At 53.7% G+C, this 20,896-nt stretch overlaps 1 protein-coding gene across 8 annotated transcripts in view; it reads left to right on the forward strand.

Moving 5' to 3' along the window:
* Window positions 1–20,896, forward strand: part of PARP4 (poly(ADP-ribose) polymerase family member 4) — a 2,159,601-nt gene that overhangs the window by 2,048,973 nt on the left and 89,732 nt on the right. For all 8 annotated transcript variants that reach the window (XM_085621544.1, XM_085621545.1, XM_085621546.1 and 5 more), the window contains one exon: window positions 18,745–18,877. In XM_085621544.1, the coding sequence (XP_085477670.1) occupies window positions 18,745–18,877 (133 nt within the window). The remainder of the gene's footprint in view (window positions 1–18,744; window positions 18,878–20,896) is intronic.

The following is a 20,896-nucleotide window of genomic DNA, read 5'->3' on the forward strand; positions in this document are numbered from 1 at the left end:
AACGCTGACTGGTCAGTGTTCGGAGCATAAATGAAGCCTAATAGTATTTGCTGGCCGTTTAGCGTTCCCCGAGCCAGAGTGTACCTGCCTGCGGGGTCTATTACCGTGTCCGCGCACACAAAGGGGGTGCCCGCCCGCACCCAGATCAGTGTACCCCGAGCACGCGCTGAACAAGTTGTGCCATATAACTGGCCTTTTCAGCACCTGCGCAACCTGTCCAGTTCCGGCTGCGTCATATGCGTCTCCTGCAGAAGGGCAATGTGAGAAGTTGGCCTGATATATGATGTCACTTATTCTAGTGTACACCTTGTATCAGTCCAAACAACCCTTATGGTGATTGGTTATAAAGTCAACCTTATAGACCAGCTATCCTAGTGGTAGCATGGACAAGAGCAGTCTTAGGCTAAACTCTGTATGGCATGTGAAGCCAGCTGTTATACCATTTGTAATCCCTTGAATACCAAATGAAAGGACACCACAACAGATATATATAAAAATAGAATGTATTTATTCTAGTCAAAATACCCTCAGCACTCTTTATGAGATTCGAGGTAAGTACAACACAGTCTTATTTAAGCATACATTAAGTCACACAGGTAAGTAATACAGTTAGGCCCTAGGGGCCCCGCAAACCATATACTAAGTAAGTGGTATAAGAACCACTGTCACGAACACAGGATAGGCCTAGTCCTAGGGAATCGCTGGGGCTACACTATACTACCAAAGGTTAGGAAGTGGGAGGCCCACAGGATTCAGGTGCAGAGTGGAAACACTCACGCGTAATGCGTAAAAGTCAATAGAAATAGTAGTTATTAGAAATTAACAGTTTTAGGACACTTCTGGAATAGCTAGGAGTTTGAGACTTGGAAACTAGACCCTAGGATAGTCAATAGCCTTGTGAGCACCGGAGTACTCAAGTTACCTAGCCCACAAGCTGTGGGTGCATAGGTGTGAACTTGCGTCGGGTTTCGTCGTTGACTCCTATGGATGCCTGAAGGAAAGTTGCTGACAGGCAGTCAGTGAAGAGTGTCCGGTGGATCCCAAGGATGGAATCAAGAAGGAAGGATACCTGCAAGCAGAAGGGACAGAGTCTAGGTCACCAGCCAGGAGCCGGGAAGGAACCAGGCGATGTCGTGCAGATGCAGGTGAAGAGGTGAAGCTTGTCGCAGCAGCCACGGGTAACAGGAGGCGTCAAGGACGACCAGGACCAGGAGGCGAGCTGTCCCACGAAGGCTCTTGCTGTCGGCGGCGTCGATGTCGAGTTAGGACCCAACAAGCCTTGGCAAGCGTAACCCACGCAGAATGGAGGACTTGCTTCTGGTGCAGACCAGGAAGGTCTGGGGTGCTTCTCTTTTACAGAGGAGCGAGTGCCAGTCTGGAGGAGCCGGACCAGCAAGGTGAAATCAAAGGTTCGTCGTCGCAGAGGTCACTAGCCAACGGGCCAGCAACCGGACAACACGTCGAGCAACTCAGGTGCAGAAGGGCCCCACGCAGAACACGTGAAGTGTGGGGAGCTGATCTTCTTTGCAGATGGTGCTCAGGATGGGGGCTTCTCAATTCCCCAAGCACAGCCTCGAGGAAGCCTCAGAAGTTGCGCTAGTCAGTTACTAGCCACTTTTCCCAAGTCGCCGGTCCCACGTCCCTCGTCGCCTCCACGGGTCTCAGCTTTGCTGCAGATGTGGATCTGGGTCAGAGGTGTCTGGAAGTCTCGGCGCTGGTCAGTCTCGGCAGTCGTCCCTCGTAGGATCAGTCGCAAAGCAAGCAGCGGTCGCTGGATGGTGCATGGTTGCCCAGGGTGGTCACTCCTTGGCCACAAGGGAGATTCTTCAGTCTTCTTCCTGAGGTCGAATGTCGAAGGTCCAGAGTTTCTGTTCAAGTTGCAGATTCAGGATAATCTAATTTGCAGGGCTCAGCTACCTACTGATATACTGGGCTAGTGGGCTGGGCTACCTGCAAGGTCCCTCCTATGGGTGGGACCAGGAAGGGGAGTGGTTACACCCCCTTTCCTTTGTCCAGTTTCGCGCCAGAGCTGGGGCTGGAGTGCCCCAGCGCCGGTTTGAACTGGACTATGCATGGGACACCTTGTGTGCCCCAGGCAGTGTCTAGTTTCTTTCATCCCTCCCTGCCCCAATACACTAAATCCTGTCTGGGGTGGTGCTCGCACCTCCCAAGGCAGGAAACCTATTGTCCAAGCCTCCCTCGCTGGAAGGACTCCCAGCAGCAGGAGGTCAGACTTGTGTCTGTGGCAGCAGCATCTATTTTGTGATGCTGGGGCTCTGGTTAACTTTAACCGGGTAAGTAGGTTGCAACATGTCTTCTCCCTCTAGAAGGGAGGAATAATATCCTCATTGCCAGAAATGGTATGGGGGTATTATTCCAAAGTATTAGACACCTTACACAACATGTTTTGATAAAGCCAAACCATAGTTACCATAACCGTTTAAGATTATAAGGTACTTTAAGAGTATATGGTAGGCTCTATCATAGAACAGGTATAAGGACATGGTTCCGAAAGCTGCAGACAGGCTCAGCTAATGCTAGAGTATCATCTCACATGTTACCAAGCCTCCAGGATTGTTAAGGCCTGCCATAGGAGTGGCTGATAGGTACACATGTGTCTATATACAAGGTAGGTATAGGAATACTACACCTAAGCAAGGGGTGATTACACGACCTTGCCCCAGCTGAGTGATCAGCCAGTTGTGTCATAATGGAAGGCCAGGCCAGGGGTGGCATAATACATGCTGCAGCCCCTGGTAGGCCTAGGGTACACCTATGCCCTGGGTACCTAAGGTACACTATACAGAGGCCAATAAGGTGATCCTTACCAATTGGGTTAATCACCTAAAGTACATAGTATGAATTTAGAGAGAGAACAGCTGGGCTGTGGGTCTGATTGGCAGGCCCACAGCCACATCTAAGTCAAAAACCAGTGAAGCAAAAGCAAAAAGTGGGGGTGAACATAGAAAGTAGACCCTACTCTCCTACAGGCAATGGCTACCGAGTGTCTCCGGAGATATGCAAAGATAGAATACCGGCGTGAGGGTGTGTACATGCCACGGATGTTCCACGTGATTGTCAGTGCGCGCCATCGTGAGAAAACCAGCAGGATAGGGGCGTCGGGGCCAAGGCGGGCGCAGGTGGGGCAAGGGGCAAGGTCCAGTAATAGCATGTCGGAGTGCTGCAACAAGAAGCATAACAAAGAAACCAAGAACAGCGTAACTATAGGGGCAGACATTGCGTAGTGTCCGTCCAAACTACTATAACAATGGGATAGTGTAAACCAGGGCAGAAGGGTACCTGCGAGGGTGCGTACGCCAGCTGTGACGTGCCGTAACCTTCCCCCTCATTCCTACTTATGTTTGTCAGCTTGTGGAAACTCTGACGCCAACATGTGGGGCCAGCCGACCCCAGGCCCAGTTGGCGGGTAAGAGAAGCACAACACCTTCCGGGTCCACCCCCCCGTCCATCCCAGCCCCCCGAGTGGGCCCGCGTGTCACGGCCAACAACAGGCAAGTCACCACCACTCCAACATCAGCAGGGCCAGACAGCATCGGAAGTACAATAGAGCCACACCCGCTCCCAGCCACATTCAGGGTTCAGCAAGGACTGTCAATGGGCTACTTGCGTGCGTTGTCCACGATGGCGAAGAACACCAGAAAGGCTTATTCAGATAAGATCATCCACTGTTTGCGGAGTCACCGCCGGTAGAATAATGTCATCTGAAGCGATAGTGGAGGGCGAGGATGAGCCGCTCTGCACCAGCGTGGTCTGCATGTGGGGCTCCAGGTGGTCCTGGGCCCGCGGGGAGCCGAGGGTGGTAACCGCTTCAAGTGCCTCCAATCTCTCCCTGCGCATGCTCTCCGGGGTCGGGGCAATGATCTCAGGCTGGATGGGCCTCCTGGCTCCACGACGGCGGCGACGACGGGCTCCACCAACCACCGCCGCACCAGTGTTTGAGGTTGCCGGCCTCACACCCGACCACAGCCCCACTCCTCGAGCCAGTCCCATGCCTCCTCTGGGGAATCAAAAAAGTGTGTCTTCTCCTTGGCCGTGACGCGCAGGCGTGCCGGAAATAACAGTGAATATGGTATGGCAAGGGCACGAAGTTGTTGTTTCACTGCAATGTAATTGCTCCTGCGTTTTTGCACCCGAGCAGTATAGTCAGGAAAGAACATGACCGGGCTACCGCCCATCGTGAGAGCATCCATCTTGCGCGTTTCCCGGAGAACCACGTCACGGTCCCTATAGTTGAGCAGCTTAAAGAGAAATGGCCGTGGTCTGGCCACCGGCGGAGGCCTCCGGGCCGGTATGCGGTGGACTCTCTCAATGACGAACTGCTGCGACAAGAGAGCCTGAGGTATGAGCTCACGAAGCCACCGCTCCATAAACTGTTCTGGGTGACCACCTTCCTCCCCTTATGGCAGGCCCACCACGCGGACATTGCTGCGACGTGAACGGCCCTCCGCATCGTCCGCCTTGTCCTCCAGCTCGTGAACCCGATCCAGTAGGTCCTGTAGCGCTGCAGTGTGGTTTTGGGTAATAGGCTGGAGTTCCTTGTTTGTTTGGCCCTGCACAGCGACTTTATCGGCCAACTTACGATGATCCGCGTGTAGGAGAGTAAAATCCGAGGCGATCTTATCCATTCTGTTTTCCAGGGAGGTTCTGGTGTGTTCCACCGCGGCACCTATCCGTTCCATTGCTGCAAGGACGGAATCCATTTTAGCTGCTAGGGCCGTGGGCGTAGATTCCGGCGAGCCACCAGCGCACAGAGACGGAGGGTCCAAGTCGTTTCCACGTGGGGGTCCCTGTTGTAGCTTAGCTTTCATACGCCCCATCACGAGCTGCTGCGCCGTGAGCATTCGCAGGCGGCCACCAGCCAGGGCGGCGTAACAGCGAGGGGGCCGCTACACTAAGGATTGGACTCCAGGCACACAAGTCACCAGGTACCTGTGGACTCCGACATGCGCCAAGACAGCCCCCGTCCGCTCCGACCAGGCTCCGCACGAACTGTCGCACTACTCTTGGGTGTAGCTCTAGCGCGGGACTTGGCGTCACCCGCCCGGTCACCAGTGTGAAGTGGCCCACCACTCCCCACGTCTCATCCGGGGTTTCACGGGGTATGTCCGGCCTACGTAGTCTCACGCCGCAAGGACGCCTGAGGAATCTCCGCCGGTAGCACCACAGGTTGCAAGCGCTCCAGGAGGAGTGGTGAGGTCAGGTGGCAAAGGACACTCCAGGCGCAGTAGGAACAAACGTGGCCACCTCTCCAGGCCCACAACGAGCACCGTGCAACAATCTCAGCTGCCGCGCGGGCGAGGGCCCCTAGGCCCGGCCGACCCCCGTGGACCCCAACCCGCGCGGGCGCCGCACCGCAAGGACAATCGTGGGGTCCTCCACTCACTCCCAGGTAGCAGTCCACACCGGGCCCCCAGGCCCAACCGATCTCCGCGTCACAGCCCAGCGGGGGGCCCTAGGTCCGACCGACCCCCGTGGCCCCCAACCGCCTCAAGGAAGCACTCAGCCGCGCTCCTCATGGGCCCGCCCCGGCCTGAGGATTTCGCCGGTCCGCCTCAGCGTGAGGTTAGTGATCCTCCAAGCTGTAGCCTGAGTCGCCGGATCCGGGTTCTGCCCGCTATCCGCTCCCGGGTAGAGAACGTCGACTTGAGGGAGTTACAGGGCGTCCCTCGCCTCCCACGGCACCATCAGAGCAGGACCCAGCCGCTGCAGGGAGGCACGGCAGCGCCGCGCAGACCTTCCCCACACAGGGCAGCCTCAGTAACAAAGCCCGGCAGAGGGCCAATCACCGGGTCCGCCGCTCGCTCCCAGATGACAGACGACGCAGGGCCCCAGGTCCAGCCAGCCTCCACACCACAGTCCAGCAGGGGGCCCTAGGCCCAAACGACCTCAGTGGCCCCCCCCCCCGCTGCCAGCAAGCACTCCGCTGCGCCCCTCACGGGCCTACCTGGGCCGAAGGCCTCGTCAACCATCTGCAGCGCCAGGCCAGTGCTCCCCACAGCCGCAGCACAGGCCGCCAGGTCCGGGGTCCTCTCGCCGTCGGGTCCCAGGCAGCGGTCTCCAACGTGGGGGAGCCACAGAGTGTCCCTCTTCTCTCACGTTGTCACCCGGGTTGGACGTGGCAGCCCCAGGCAGGCATGAGGGCGCCGTGGGAACTCCACTCACTCGGATGCAGCAGGAAAGGCCCGTGCGAGCGAGCCACGCGGCGAGCCCAGGCTCCCGCAGCTCAGCAGGCCGCAGCTCACAGGAGCGCCACGGGGCGAGCACAGAACCCCGGGAACCCTCCGCAGGTGTCGCGCCTCAAGGTATGTAGAGCAGGCAGGCACTGGGGCCGGAGGGAGCCCCACGTCAGCAGGATGTTTCAGGATAAACCGGGGATCAGGCACGGAGCACTAGCAGAACGCGTCCGCCATCTTCGGCGCCTGGCCACGCCCCCATCCCCTTCGAGCCCCTTCATACCTGTCCTTTGCATCTTCTCACTCTCAAGACGGCTTTCCTGGTAGCTATCACCTCTGCCAGAAGAGTGAGTGAGCTCCAGGCTCTTTCTTCCAAACCTCCTTTCCTTTCTGTTCATCCGCACAAGGTGGTTTTAAGGACCCGTCCTTCTTTCTTGCCAAAGGTTGGCACGCCCTTCCTCATCAGGCAGACCATCACTTTGCCTACCTTCTTTCTGCCTCTGCATCCATTCAAAGAGGAAGAGAGGCTCCACCGTTTTATCTGAAGCGCACACAGCAGTTCCGGGTGGATGACCAGCTCTTTGTTGGCTACGTGGGTGCCAAAAGAGGTCGGGCTGTGCACAAGCGGACCATCTCTCGGTGGGTCGTTCTCTGCATCAAGGCCTGTTACTCGTTGGCTAAGAAGTAGCCTCCTGTGGGGCTGCGTGCCCATTCTACCAGGGCGACTGCAGCCACTACTGCCTTGGGACGCGGCGTCCCCTTGCAGGACATTTGTCAGGCAGCTACGTGGGCCTCACTGCACACGTTTACTAAGCATTACTGCCTTGACAGTCAGGTCCAGAGAGATGGTTTTTTGGCCGTTCTTTTCTCTGTGACTTTCTGGTGTAATCTGTTCGCAGACCCACCACCGAGGTTGGGATTGCTGGGGTATCTATTCAAAGGTAAGAAATCTATTACTAATGTGTCTCTTTCAGAGGCACAAATTACTAGTTGTGTAACGATATATCTGTAAGAGACATTAGTTAGTGATAGATTCCTTACCGCCCCACCCATCCTCCCCGTTCTGCGAACTGTTTTCTAGGGTTAAGGTCATCCCCTTTTAGGGCCCTAGTTTCATGGCACCAGTGGTCAGTTTCTTGCATGGCTCTGCGTTCCTGGCGTGGAAAGTCGTGTACAGAACTGACGTCAGCGTGCATGGGTGGCACCTAAGTAGTCTCCGTGATGTCATCTTGGCGCATACGACGGCAGTGACGGACGCGGAGCTGAACGACGCCACCTACTGACGCGCAGGGGTACTGCTACGAAAAGACTTTCCGGATCCAGTCTGACGCCTGGGGATAGTCTAAGGGAAGGAATCTATCACTAATGAATGTCTCTTACAGATATATCATTGCACAAGTAGTAACTTGTGCTTCACTCCACTGAATATATGCTTGTATGTATTTTCGCTTTAGTATTGATGTAGTATTATCACATCTGGTTAGGTAAGGAGCTTTATGCACAACAAACAGTGGTTCAAGACTGAGTAAACATGAAAGGCAGGCAATCGTTGCCAGTGGCTGGAGGAGCTGAAACGTGCTAGTGCCTTAACTTCTAATATTCAAACATGAAGTTAACTACCTAACTTACAAAGCTGCAAAGAAACATCTATTGAATGCATTGTAAATAAATGTGAGTGGCTTTGAAAACAGACAAAGTTGCTTCCAGTATCATCAAGTCATAAAGCCGTAGTAGGTTAGTGAACTTTGATAAGCACTTTAGGGATGTTGTAGCGGTTTCAGACTATTTTTGTAGAGATTCTAACTGCGCGAAACTAGGTACTTTGAGGTATTATTCCAAATGTATGAGTTTCACTGCTTGTTTTACTCAATACATAGTGTCGCTCAAAGTTTTGTGCATTAGTCAATGGCATGTCTTACATAAGCTGTATGAAAACTTTGCAGCTATATCTATGGTCTATATCTTAGGCTAAGGAAAGATGTGAACAGTATTTGGGCCTTTGCTGGGACACAGGCACACGACTTCTTGCTTTCCCAATGCTCCATATAGGCAGGGAAGCATTGTGAGAAGAAGGAGCTGTGTATCTATGACCCAGAGAAGAGCCAGACACTGTTTACATTTTTTTCTTAGTCTAAGAAAAATCCCCCAAAAAGTCTGGCTTCCCTCTGGAACACATCATTGTCTTTTCTTTAAATATGAGCCAGACAGTTTGTATTTTACCTTACGCTCTGGGCTCAAAGCACCAATGACCATGACTCCAATAGGGCAGCGACCAGTTTTGTGGACACCTGTTTGTTTATGTGGCTTAATTCCAGGTTGAAGTGAAGGCCAGCCTCTCCCTGACTCTTCAGGCCCTACCATGCCTCTCTCTTTAAACACATGAATGGTAGTGAGTGGAGCTTGCATGAAGCAGTTGATGGGCTCAAACTGCGATTCAAAATGCTCTCTTGTGGTGATGACTTTCCTCCTTCTCGTGCTTCTGCTGAATATCTTAGAAGGAGGGCTCAAGGGATGTCATTGGCAACCTGACCGATGAAGCACTGCTCTTTACACATATCTGCCAGCTGAAGCTATGGTTGGGGAGAGTGCTATGCACTACACTGACAGAGGGCATTGACGGACTGTGAGCCTACCTTCGAAGGATGAAGATTTTTATGACAAGTGTTAGACCTGGCACCTTGGCGTGAGTCTCCCTTCCTCTTTTTGTCGCTGTGCCTCATGTGATTTTATGGTGTTGGCCGCTCAGCGCGCTGTGCCACTGCCAACCAGTGTCACGGTGCGAGTGCTCCCTTTATAAATTGTATGTGTTGGTTGGATTCCATGATTGGATTGTTTGATTTACTATCAGACCCCAGTAAAGTGCGCCAGGAGCGCCAGGGCATGTAAAGGCAAACGCCGCTGGTGGGCTTGCAGCACGGGTTGTGCCACCCACGGAAGCGGCCGGTAAAATACGTCTAAGGTCTGCCGTCGCAGAGCCTGCGTGCAGTCTGGTACTGACGCGCCGACCGACAAGTGCCCACACTTGCCGGTCCCCGAAACCTTCCCTTAGCTGCATGTTAGTCACCCCTCTGGTAGGCCCACGGGCAGGGTGCATTGTGAGCCTGAGGTAGGACAAGCCTAGATGCGTGGCATGTCCTGGTAGTGAATGACCGCCATTTTGTTGTTCACTACTGTAAGGCTACCCTGTTCTCATAGGCCAGTATGGGCGGCCTGGATTATTACACCCTATGATCCTAACCGACCCAGGGAACATGGTAGGAGATCGAGTTTAGTATGCCTGAACTCGGAATGATAAGGTACATCTTTTCGCAAGGTTTATTTTAATATTCCGGGTTTGCAAATGTCACTTTTAGAAAGTTGGCCTTTGCTTGCCTAACTATTTCAGCCGCCTCTGCGTGATGTGTATCTGATGTCTGGCTGGTGTGAGTGACAGGGCTGGGGGAACCCAGATGGGCAGGGCTAGGTAGCCTGGTATGAATAGGACGATCGACAGGTAGATGGGTGGGAGGAGTGCTCCTAGGCTCTGAATAGGACAGTGCTCCGCTACCTCGATGCCGGCTCCACCCCCTGTGGAGCGTCTGATGACTCTGCCCTGCACTCTGAAAGAAGAAGCCTGCATCACGTAAACAAAGTGCTCAGAAACCGGACTGAACTAGGCAAGGGCCCCCCTGGCCTGGGAGAACAAAAGATTTGTGGTATAAATGGAGGAGCCCTGCTCCTAAGAAACTAGATCCGCTTTTGACCAAGAAGAATCTCTGCCTGAGGAGGAGGCACCGGGAAAGCTGTAGGAGGAAGACTGTCCCTATCCTGGGGGATTGGCCTGCAGTGGTGACCTTGCTGCCAAAGGAGAGAAGAGAAACTGTTGCTGAATACTTTTACTTTACTTTTACTTTCAAAACTTGTGCTTTTCCAAAACGATCTCCAAGGGCTTGGAACTGAGCTTGCCCCCTGAACTGAGCCCCAGGAACATTGGGCTCTACCTGATCTTCACTCGCCTGCTGCTGGACTGTGGTGTCCTTTCCCTCGCCGGAGCTGTGACCCTCGTGCCCAGTCCCTCCCTGAGCCGTGACCAGGACTGCTTAGCCGCCCCCGCCTTGGGAAGAGCCTCGCTCGATCGGAGCCGCTCCCCCTACGCTGTGCTGGGCTGCCCCGTCACCTCGCTCGTGGAGGCTCGCTGTGCCCCTTCACCCTCCCGCCGGAATCGGCGTTTGTGAGCATCTCCAAGCCTCGGACGGCCCGGACGCATCGGCGTGCCCGGCTGCCCCGCTTTGTTCACCCGCCACCTGCAACACCCCGCTCCTGTCGTGAGCCTGAAGATCAGACCCCCATCGTGAAGTGTGGGAGCCCCGGACGCCGCCTCGCTCTTCTGTCGAAGAGCCGCTGAAATCCCGCACCCGCCTTTGCGTCAAGAAACAAGGTACTGTACTTACGAACTCGACCGCGAGCTCGCATCGGATCCAGGGTCCGCAACGTTCTTATTTCCCTGTCATCTGCTGTGTGCTCCCCGGGCGCTGCTTCAGCACGAAGTGCGCTGAGGCCTACAGTTACCTTGTGCCCGCCTAGAGAACTTGACCGTATTCCCAAGAATTGTGGCCCCACCAGTTCAACGTTACTGGGCCTTGTATTTAACTCTGCTGAAACTACATAAAAGCTTATTTTTATATACTTCCTGATTGGTGTCCGTTTGTGGTGCATGCAAGGGGTTTACTGTATGTATTATTGCACTTGCTTAACCGTGTACGCCTGAGACTTAGCCTAGACTGCTCGCGCCACGCACCTAGAGGGTGAGCAGGGGTTATTCTGGGGAGTCATCCTTCGCCCTGACAAGAAGTAAAGGGTCCCTGCTTGTTGTGGGTTCACACCTGCGTCAACCAGAGCCCCCTCATTTCTAACATTGGTGGCAGCGGTGGGATTTACGGATTTGCATTTGTGGTTTGCGTGTAGTGAATCACTGATCACCACGTAGTGAGAGCAGACCAGTAACACAGCCACAAGGCTAGCATTGTTTTTGTTTTGCCAAGAATCTCCGTTGTTAGAGCCATGCCTGGTTCACTTTCCGCCGGAAGGGCGGCTTCCGTAATCTCTGGATTTGAAGACATAGATTGGGAGGAAGGCGCACTTCATGATCGTACCAATGAAGACTTGAAAGGTCTTTGCTCCAAGTTCAGGATTGCCCAAACTGGATTGAAAAAGAAGGAGCAACTCGTAAAGGCGCTGAGGGCCTGGTATGAGTCAAAGGCACCAGAGAATCAGGTGGAAGTGGTTCCACCAGAAAGTGTCCATGAGTTCGGCAGATGCCTGTCGCCAGAGGAGTTGGCGGACAGGGCAGCAACCCGGGCACACGAGGTGGAAATGGCGAAACTTCATGGGCAGATGGATATGGAAAAACAAAGATTAGCCATGGAAGAAAAGAAACTACAATTAGAGCATGACATGAAGCTGAGGGAGCTGGAGCTGAAAGCCAAAAGTTTGGAGCTTAATCCCTCTGGTGGCAGCACACCGCCAGGATCGGCGGAACCAAGAGTTTATATTCCTAAGGATGTAGTGAAGGAGTTCTTCAGGAATGACGACATCGGGCAGTGGTTCAGAGCCTACGAGGTAGCCATGTCTTCCCACCGGGTCCCTGAGAAAGATTGGGGAGCGGGGTTGTGGGGAAGGTTCCTGAGTGAAGGGCGGGACACACTGTTAGATTTACCTGTTGATGTTCGTAATTCTTACCCCCATATGAAGGAAGCATTGATGACTAGGTATGGGTTGACCCCTGAGTTATATAGACAGAGGTTCAGGGGTTGCACTAAGATTCCCAATAGTACGTATGTGGAGTATGTGACTTTCTTTTGCAGAGCGCTGGATGGTTGGGTGAAGGGTAGTAAGGTGACTGATTATCAAGGGCTTCTTGATCTAATGGCATGGGAGCACTTGTCCAGTAATTGTTTTCCTGAGCTGCGCCAGCACCTGATCGATAGTAAGCTGACTAACCCGAGGAAGCTTGCTGAGGAGGCGGACCGCTGGGTCAGTACCAGGGTCCACAAGGGTACCGTGGGAGATTCCGCCAAAGGTGGGCAGGGTCCCCAGCAGAAGAGTGGGGGGGACAGGGGTAAACAGAAGCAGTTCCAAAAAGGGCCACAAAATAATCCCCACGGGAACCAAGGGAAGGGTTCTCAGCCTCCCCCACCCCAGAAACCGACCGGGGCCCCGACAGGTCCTCCTGTTCAGAAGGGGCCCGTAAGATGTTACAGGTGTAACAATTTGGGGCATTTTGCCTCTGATGTGAAGTGTCCGATGTTTGGTAAACCAGCACCCACTGGTGCTCCACCCCGGCAGGTGACTAGTGTAGCCTTGGGGGAGGAGAGGGATGTCCAAGGTGGGTGGGGTCCCGCAGAGATGTCCCTGGTCTCGCTAGGAGACCGTGAAGTGGTCCCTCCAACCCAGCTGCCTGAGAACACTAAGAAGTACAGGCAGTGGGTGACCATAAATGGCCATAGGGTGGAAGCTCTTAGAGATACAGGAGCCAGTGTGACCGCTGTCAGGTGTCACCTGGTGTCTCAGGAGCAGGTGGTCCCCAATGCATTCTATCCCGTTGTTGCCGCTGACAACACAGAGAGGCACTGCAAGGTGGCTCAGGTTCCCTTCGAGTGGGGGGGGGTCTCTGGTACTCTTCAGGTAGCTGTGAGGCCCGCCATGCCTGTAGACTGTTTGTTAGGGAACGATTTGGAGAGCTCACCTTGGGCTCAGGTGGAGCGGAGTGCTCACCTGGAGATGTTGGGTATGCCGGATTGGGCGTGTGTGACCACACGGTCCATGGCAGCCAGTAAAGGTACTCGAGAGGTCCTGGAGCCTGAGAGGGAGGCCCAGGAACCGGCCTCAGAGAGAAGGGGCAAGGGGCGTGGGAAGCCGGCCCCTGAAGTTCCCACGGTCCAGGAGGAAGCAGACCTTGAGGGGGATGCCCTGGAGCCTACAGGGGAGCAGATAGCTGAACTGGGAGACCTGCCGGAGCTGACCCACTGGCAGCAGGAAGGGGGTCCCACCAGGGAGGACTTTTGCAAGGCACAGAAGGAGTGCCCTTCTCTCGTGGGTATGCGGCAGCAGGCTGCAGACCAGGCCGCAGGTGATCAGTCAGGATCACATTTCATTTACTGGGAGAACGACCTCCTATATACAGAGCCTAAGGTTGCTGAGCCTGGGTCAGCCCGTGCGCTGGTGGTACCCCAGGACTTCAGAGCCTTCCTACTGGGGCTGGCTCACGATGTGCCATTGGCAGGGCATTTGGGGCAGGACAAGACCTTTGAAAGGCTTGTCACCCACTTTTATTGGCCCCAAATGCGCAGGAGTTCGGATACTCACTGCAGGACATGCCAGACTTGCCAGGCAAGTGGAAAGAGTGGAAGGAAGCAGAAGGCTCCACTCCAGCCATTCCCTGTGGTCGGTACTCCATTCCAGCGAGTGGGGATCGACATTGTAGGGCCACTGGACCCCAAGACAGCGATGGGCAATAGTTTCATCCTGGTCCTGGTGGACCATGCCACCCGGTACCCGGAAGCCATTCCTCTGAGGACAGTGACGGCCCCCGTGGTGGGACGTGCACTGATGGGAATTTTCTCCCGAGTGGGATTCCCTCTAGAGGTGGTGTCTGACCGAGGTACCAATTTCATGTCCAAGTACATGAAATCTCTTTGGCAAGAGTGTGGTGTAACCTACAAGTTCACCACACCTTACCACCCCCAAGGAAACGGGTTGGTTGAGAGATTCAACCGAACCCTCAAAGGCATGATAATGGGCCTAGAAGGACCCATGAGGCGCAAGTGGGACGTCCTCTTACCATGCCTTCTCTTCGCTTACCGTGAGGTGCCACAGAAGTCTCTGGGGTTCAGTCCCTTTGAGCTTCTGTATGGTCACCCCGTCAGAGGACCTCTAAGTCTGGTCAAGGAAGGCTGGGAGCAATCTCCCAGGAAACCTCCCCAGAATGTATATAGCTACATGCTGGCCTTCAGGAATCAGACTAGGCGTTTCAGGCAACTTGCTGAGGCAAATCTGGAAGCCAGCCAGGAGGAGATGAAGCGGTGGTACGACCAGAATGCCACTCTGGTAGAGCTTCAGCCTGGGCAGAAAGTATGGGTCTTGGCCCCCGTGGAGCCGTGTGCGCTCCAGGATAAGTGGACCGGTCCCTTTGAGGTGGTGGAGCGAAAGAGTCCTGTTACCTACGTGGTGGACCTGAAGACTCCCAGGAACCCCTTACGGGTCCTACATGTCAACCGCCTCAAGCCCCACTTGGAGAGGTCCCAAGTGGGCATGCTCTTGGCAACAGATGCGGGGATGGAAGAGGAGACCGAACCTCTTCCGGACCTCCTGTCAGCCAAGGAGCAAGATGGGTCAGTGGATGGTGTCATCCTCTCTTCCACCCTGACCCCTGAGCAACAGGATGATTGTCGCCAGTTGCTGGGACAATTTTCTGATCTGTTTTCCCTGGTCCCTGGTGTCACTGATTGGTGCGTCCATGATGTGGACACTGGGGATAGCCCTCCTGTACGGCACAAGGCCTACAGGGTGACTGACAGGGTGAGGACATGCATCAAGGAGGAGGTCTCCAAGATGTTTGCACTCGGGGTCATTGAGTCTTCTAGCAGTCCTTGGGCCAGCCCCGTGGTCTTGGTCCCAAAGGCTGCAGCGCCGGGAGCCACACCCGAACTCCGGTTCTGTGTGGACTACAGAGGACTCAATTCAGTCACTAGGACTGACGCACACCCCATCCCCAGAGCTGATGAGCTCATCGATCGGCTAGGGGCTGCCAACTACCTCAGCACGTTTGATCTAACGTCTGGGTATTGGCAGATCGCCTTGACCGAGGGGGCCAAAGAGAGGTCAGCATTTTCCACCCCAGATGGGCACTACCAGTTCCGGGTTATGCCATTTGGGATGAAGAATGCCCCTGCCACCTTCCAGAGATTGGTCAACCAGGTGTTGGCTGGGCTGGATTCGTTCAGTGCAGCCTACCTGGATGACATCGCCGTGTTCAGCTCCACGTGGGAGGAACACTTGCGACACCTCTGGGAAGTGTTGATGGCGCTGCGGAAGGCAGGCCTCACGATCAAGGCGAGTAAGTGCCAGATCGGGCAGGGTTCCGTGGTGTACTTGGGACACCAAGTTGGGAGTGGCCAGGTGGCACCCCTTCAGCCCAAGATAGAAACCATCCTGAATTGGGAGGCGCCCAAAACCCAGACGGAGGTGAGAGCCTTCCTAGGTCTCACCGGGTACTACAGGAGGTTTGTCAAGGGGTATGGCAACCTGGTTGCCCCCTTGACAGCGCTGACTTCGAAGAAGCAGCCCAGGAAGGTGATCTGGACTGACACCTGTCAGAGAGCTTTTGAGGCCTTGAAAACTGCTATGTGCACGGCGCCCGTGCTCTTGGCTCCCAACTTCTCCAAAGAGTTTATCGTTCAGACAGACGCTTCAGAGCATGGTGTGGGGGCTGTTCTTTCACAGATTAATGAGGAGGGCCTAGATCAACCCGTAGCCTTTATTAGCAGGAGGTTACTTCCACGGGAACAGAGATGGAGTGCTATTGAGCGTGAGGCATTTGCTGTGGTCTGGGCGCTGAAGAAGCTAAGACCCTACTTGTTTGGGTCTCACTTCCGGGTTCAGACGGACCACAGGCCCCTCAGATGGTTGATGCATATGAGGGGTGAGAATCCAAAGCTGTTGAGGTGGTCCATTTCCCTACAGGGGATGGATTTCACGGTGGAACATCGCCCTGGTACAGATCACGCCAATGCTGACGGTCTGTCCAGATTTTTCCGCCTTAGTGGTGAGGAACTCCCTGGGGTAGGGTAGTTCTCCCCACCTTTCAGCTGGAGGGGACACGTGTTAGACCTGGCACCTTGGCGTGAGTCTCCCTTCCTCTTTTTGTCGCTGTGCCTCATGTGATTTTATGGTGTTGGCCGCTCAGCGCGCTGTGCCACTGCCAACCAGTGTCACGGTGCGAGTGCTCCCTTTATAAATTGTATGTGTTGGTTGGATTCCATGATTGGATTGTTTGATTTACTATCAGACCCCAGTAAAGTGCGCCAGGAGCGCCAGGGCATGTAAAGGCAAACGCCGCTGGTGGGCTTGCAGCACGGGTTGTGCCACCCACGGAAGCGGCCGGTAAAATACGTCTAAGGTCTGCCGTCGCAGAGCCTGCGTGCAGTCTGGTACTGACGCGCCGACCGACAAGTGCCCACACTTGCCGGTCCCCGAAACCTTCCCTTAGCTGCATGTTAGTCACCCCTCTGGTAGGCCCACGGGCAGGGTGCATTGTGAGCCTGAGGTAGGACAAGCCTAGATGCGTGGCATGTCCTGGTAGTGAATGACCGCCATTTTGTTGTTCACTACTGTAAGGCTACCCTGTTCTCATAGGCCAGTATGGGCGGCCTGGATTATTACACCCTATGATCCTAACCGACCCAGGGAACATGGTAGGAGATCGAGTTTAGTATGCCTGAACTCGGAATGATAAGGTACATCTTTTCGCAAGGTTTATTTTAATATTCCGGGTTTGCAAATGTCACTTTTAGAAAGTTGGCCTTTGCTTGCCTAACTATTTCAGCCGCCTCTGCGTGATGTGTATCTGATGTCTGGCTGGTGTGAGTGACAGGGCTGGGGGAACCCAGATGGGCAGGGCTAGGTAGCCTGGTATGAATAGGACGATCGACAGGTAGATGGGTGGGAGGAGTGCTCCTAGGCTCTGAATAGGACAGTGCTCCGCTACCTCGATGCCGGCTCCACCCCCTGTGGAGCGTCTGATGACTCTGCCCTGCTCTCTGAAAGAAGAAGCCTGCATCACGTAAACAAAGTGCTCAGAAACCGGACTGAACTAGGCAAGGGCCCCCCTGGCCTGGGAGAACAAAAGATTTGTGGTATAAATGGAGGAGCCCTGCTCCTAAGAAACTAGATCCGCTTTTGACCAAGAAGAATCTCTGCCTGAGGAGGAGGCACCGGGAAAGCTGTAGGAGGAAGACTGTCCCTATCCTGGGGGATTGGCCTGCAGTGGTGACCTTGCTGCCAAAGGAGAGAAGAGAAACTGTTGCTGAATACTTTTACTTTACTTTTACTTTCAAAACTTGTGCTTTTCCAAAACGATCTCCAAGGGCTTGGAACTGAGCTTGCCCCCTGAACTGAGCCCCAGGAACATTGGGCTCTACCTGATCTTCACTCGCCTGCTGCTGGACTGTGGTGTCCTTTCCCTCGCCGGAGCTGTGACCCTCGTGCCCAGTCCCTCCCTGAGCCGTGACCAGGACTGCTTAGCCGCCCCCGCCTTGGGAAGAGCCTCGCTCGATCGGAGCCGCTCCCCCTACGCTGTGCTGGGCTGCCCCGTCACCTCGCTCGTGGAGGCTCGCTGTGCCCCTTCACCCTCCCGCCGGAATCGGCGTTTGTGAGCATCTCCAAGCCTCGGACGGCCCGGACGCATCGGCGTGCCCGGCTGCCCCGCTTTGTTCACCCGCCACCTGCAACACCCCGCTCCTGTCGTGAGCCTGAAGATCAGACCCCCATCGTGAAGTGTGGGAGCCCCGGACGCCGCCTCGCTCTTCTGTCGAAGAGCCGCTGAAATCCCGCACCCGCCTTTGCGTCAAGAAACAAGGTACTGTACTTACGAACTCGACCGCGAGCTCGCATCGGATCCAGGGTCCGCAACGTTCTTATTTCCCTGTCATCTGCTGTGTGCTCCCCGGGCGCTGCTTCAGCACGAAGTGCGCTGAGGCCTACAGTTACCTTGTGCCCGCCTAGAGAACTTGACCGTATTCCCAAGAATTGTGGCCCCACCAGTTCAACGTTACTGGGCCTTGTATTTAACTCTGCTGAAACTACATAAAAGCTTATTTTTATATACTTCCTGATTGGTGTCCGTTTGTGGTGCATGCAAGGGGTTTACTGTATGTATTATTGCACTTGCTTAACCGTGTACGCCTGAGACTTAGCCTAGACTGCTCGCGCCACGCACCTAGAGGGTGAGCAGGGGTTATTCTGGGGAGTCATCCTTCGCCCTGACAAGAAGTAAAGGGTCCCTGCTTGTTGTGGGTTCACACCTGCGTCAACCAGAGCCCCCTCATTTCTAACAACAAGCATGGGGGGGGAGTAGTACTCACATGGGTAGCACAAGAGGCACAATTCCTGGGACCCTCTTTATGGCCAGTTGAGAGGATGCAGCCTTTCAACATGCCGCAAGATGCAGGGACGTGTAAGCCCTTGTGTTTGTTTAGAAATGGGGGACGCATTAAACACTGCTTCCATCTTAATTCTTCTCAAAAATCCTTCTTTTCCAGACATTTCTTGTACCCCTTGTCTTCAGAACCTGTCCTGAAGGGTAGTGGTTTCCAATCCCTGAACCAGATGCAGGGTCCTGACTCAAACTGTACCATAATTTAGAATGAGCTTCTATGTTTTTCAAAAGTATATGCAAGTTTTGAATTTAGATTTTAAATGGGAAAGGAATACATATGGCTGTATGGCATCTTAATTAGTATCTGTTTATAAAGAAAACCGTCTATCCTGACCAATGCAATAATTATTTTTCTAGGCCCAAAAGGAAAAGAAAATGTGCTGCGCCTGATTGCCACACTCTTGGTGCTGCAAGCCTTACGTCAGGCTGAGGAACTAAGTGGGATTCGTTTTAAATCGCTCATGATGTTGGATGAGTCTTCCATTAAAACGTAGGTGCTATCATAAAGCAGTTTTTATTATACTGTGGAAAAGTGGAAAGCTGTGTGTAGTCTCTTACTTCTGAGGTTTAGTAATTGCTAAAAATAGTAAAATATAAACAATTGTTTTCAACAATGAAGACATTTCAGTCTGCTGTGTATGTAGTTTTTAAACTTTTTATGTAAATTGTTTATGAAGCTGCAACATTTTTCACAAAGTACCTCAATGTTTGAAATGCTTTTTTATTAGGTCTGGGTTTTTCTAGTGCAGCTGCCAAACAGACCCATTCTTTACAACATATATTGAGTTGACTTTTGGTCCACCCTTTTCAACCATTGTCTTCCGTTGACCTGCTTGGTTCAAACATTGGTTTGAGATTTTGTCAATCATGTCTTGGTTCAACGCCATAGAGGATTCATCTCCCACCTAAGGCTGTTGGCTCTGTGGGTGTGTTCTTCCACTCAAACACCAATTGCTTGAATGATTTCTTTACAACTAAAGTCCTGTTTGTCCATTCCTTCTGGCTCCCTCCTATGTGTGCGCTTGCTCACTGTAATGCTTTATACATTAGCACATTAAAACTAAACCAGGTGGCTTTGCCAATGCTTGTTAGTAGTGTTGTTAAAAAAAACTCCTGTTTTGAGAGACATCATTCAAAACAGGAGATAGTGGGCTCTTCGTGAGCTCTGTTGTAATCCCAATTTTGTGAAATTTGAGTTTTCATACAAATTGAGTGTACGAGTTATGTAGAAAAACTCGGTCATGAGGTCACTTTCCAAATTCACACATTGCCAGGAAAACCTGTCGAAAGGTGAATGGCTAACTTCATTGGAAAGAGGTGAAATATACGGAAACAGGTGCAGCAAAATACTGATTCTGTAAGTAAGTAAGCAATTTGTATTGTATAAGTTAATTAAAACCTTTTTAAAATCTTACTTACTTACTGATTCTGTAGTCCATAGTCCGTGACCTATGTAATTTAGGGTGTGGCTTAAACAAAAATTATTTAATTTCCCTAGTGAGTGTGTTAAGAAAGGTACGCCTCACCAGGTAAGGTCGGTAATGATTATATCTGATAGACTACTAGCCGCAGATGCATTCACGTAGAATTATCCCCAGGCGTCAGACTGGATCCAGAAAACTTTTTGCCCAGCATCCCTGCGCGCTGGGAAGACGGCATCGCCCAGGAGTCGTCCGCGCACGTGACGTCAGTGAGGTCCCATAAGTCCCACCCCCGCGCGCTTACGTCAGTTTTTTCCTTTTCCGCGTGCAACACGGATCTGGTTTGTGCTCTGGGCCTTTTTAGGCCTTTCCCTTATGCTATTGCAGCGTGTGTAGGAACAGTGTGCGAATGCCTTCGGGCTTTAAAAGGTATTCGTCGTGTGGCCACCCCATGTCGGCGACGGATCCTCACCCCATCTGTATGTGGTGTTTGGGGAAGCACCACGACTCCACTGATTGTGAAGCGTGCCAGCAGATGAAGCCGAAGTCCCGACGTGAGCGCCGGATGAAACTTCTTTCGGCTCGCGTGTCCAGGTTGGCGCCGTCATCTCGCCCGGCCCCTAAGGAGGGTTCTCTGACCCGCGGCTTCCCTCGCCAACTTCGATCTTCTCCCAGCTTGCAAGTGCGCCGCTCATCTCTTGGTAAGTGTCGCAGTTTGTCCTCGAGGGTCGGGTTCCGGCCTGTCGGGGGCGTGGGCTCTCCGCGGGTGGTGCGGCCCCGCCTGTCGGCCCCTTATCCACCGTTTTCCGGCGTGGGTGTGACCAGAGCCCAGATGGAGACATATGCGGCGGCTTTGCTGGCCTCGCTGGCTCCTCCTCCTCCTCCTCCTTCCCCTCCTGGGACGTCAGCGGATCCCTTGCAGTGTGCGGGGCCATCCGCGGCGTCACCGTCGGTTCTATCCTGGCGCCGACTGGTTCGAATGCAGGCTCGGAGGATGTGGTGCCGTTGGGGTGCGGCCCTTCGGGGGTCCCTCCTTCGGACCATGGCACCTCTGCTTCGCCGCAAACTCCCGCGGGAGTCCCTGTGAT

This window comes from Triturus cristatus, chromosome 8, assembly GCF_964204655.1.
Source record: "Triturus cristatus chromosome 8, aTriCri1.1, whole genome shotgun sequence".
NCBI lineage: Eukaryota > Metazoa > Chordata > Amphibia > Caudata > Salamandridae > Triturus > Triturus cristatus.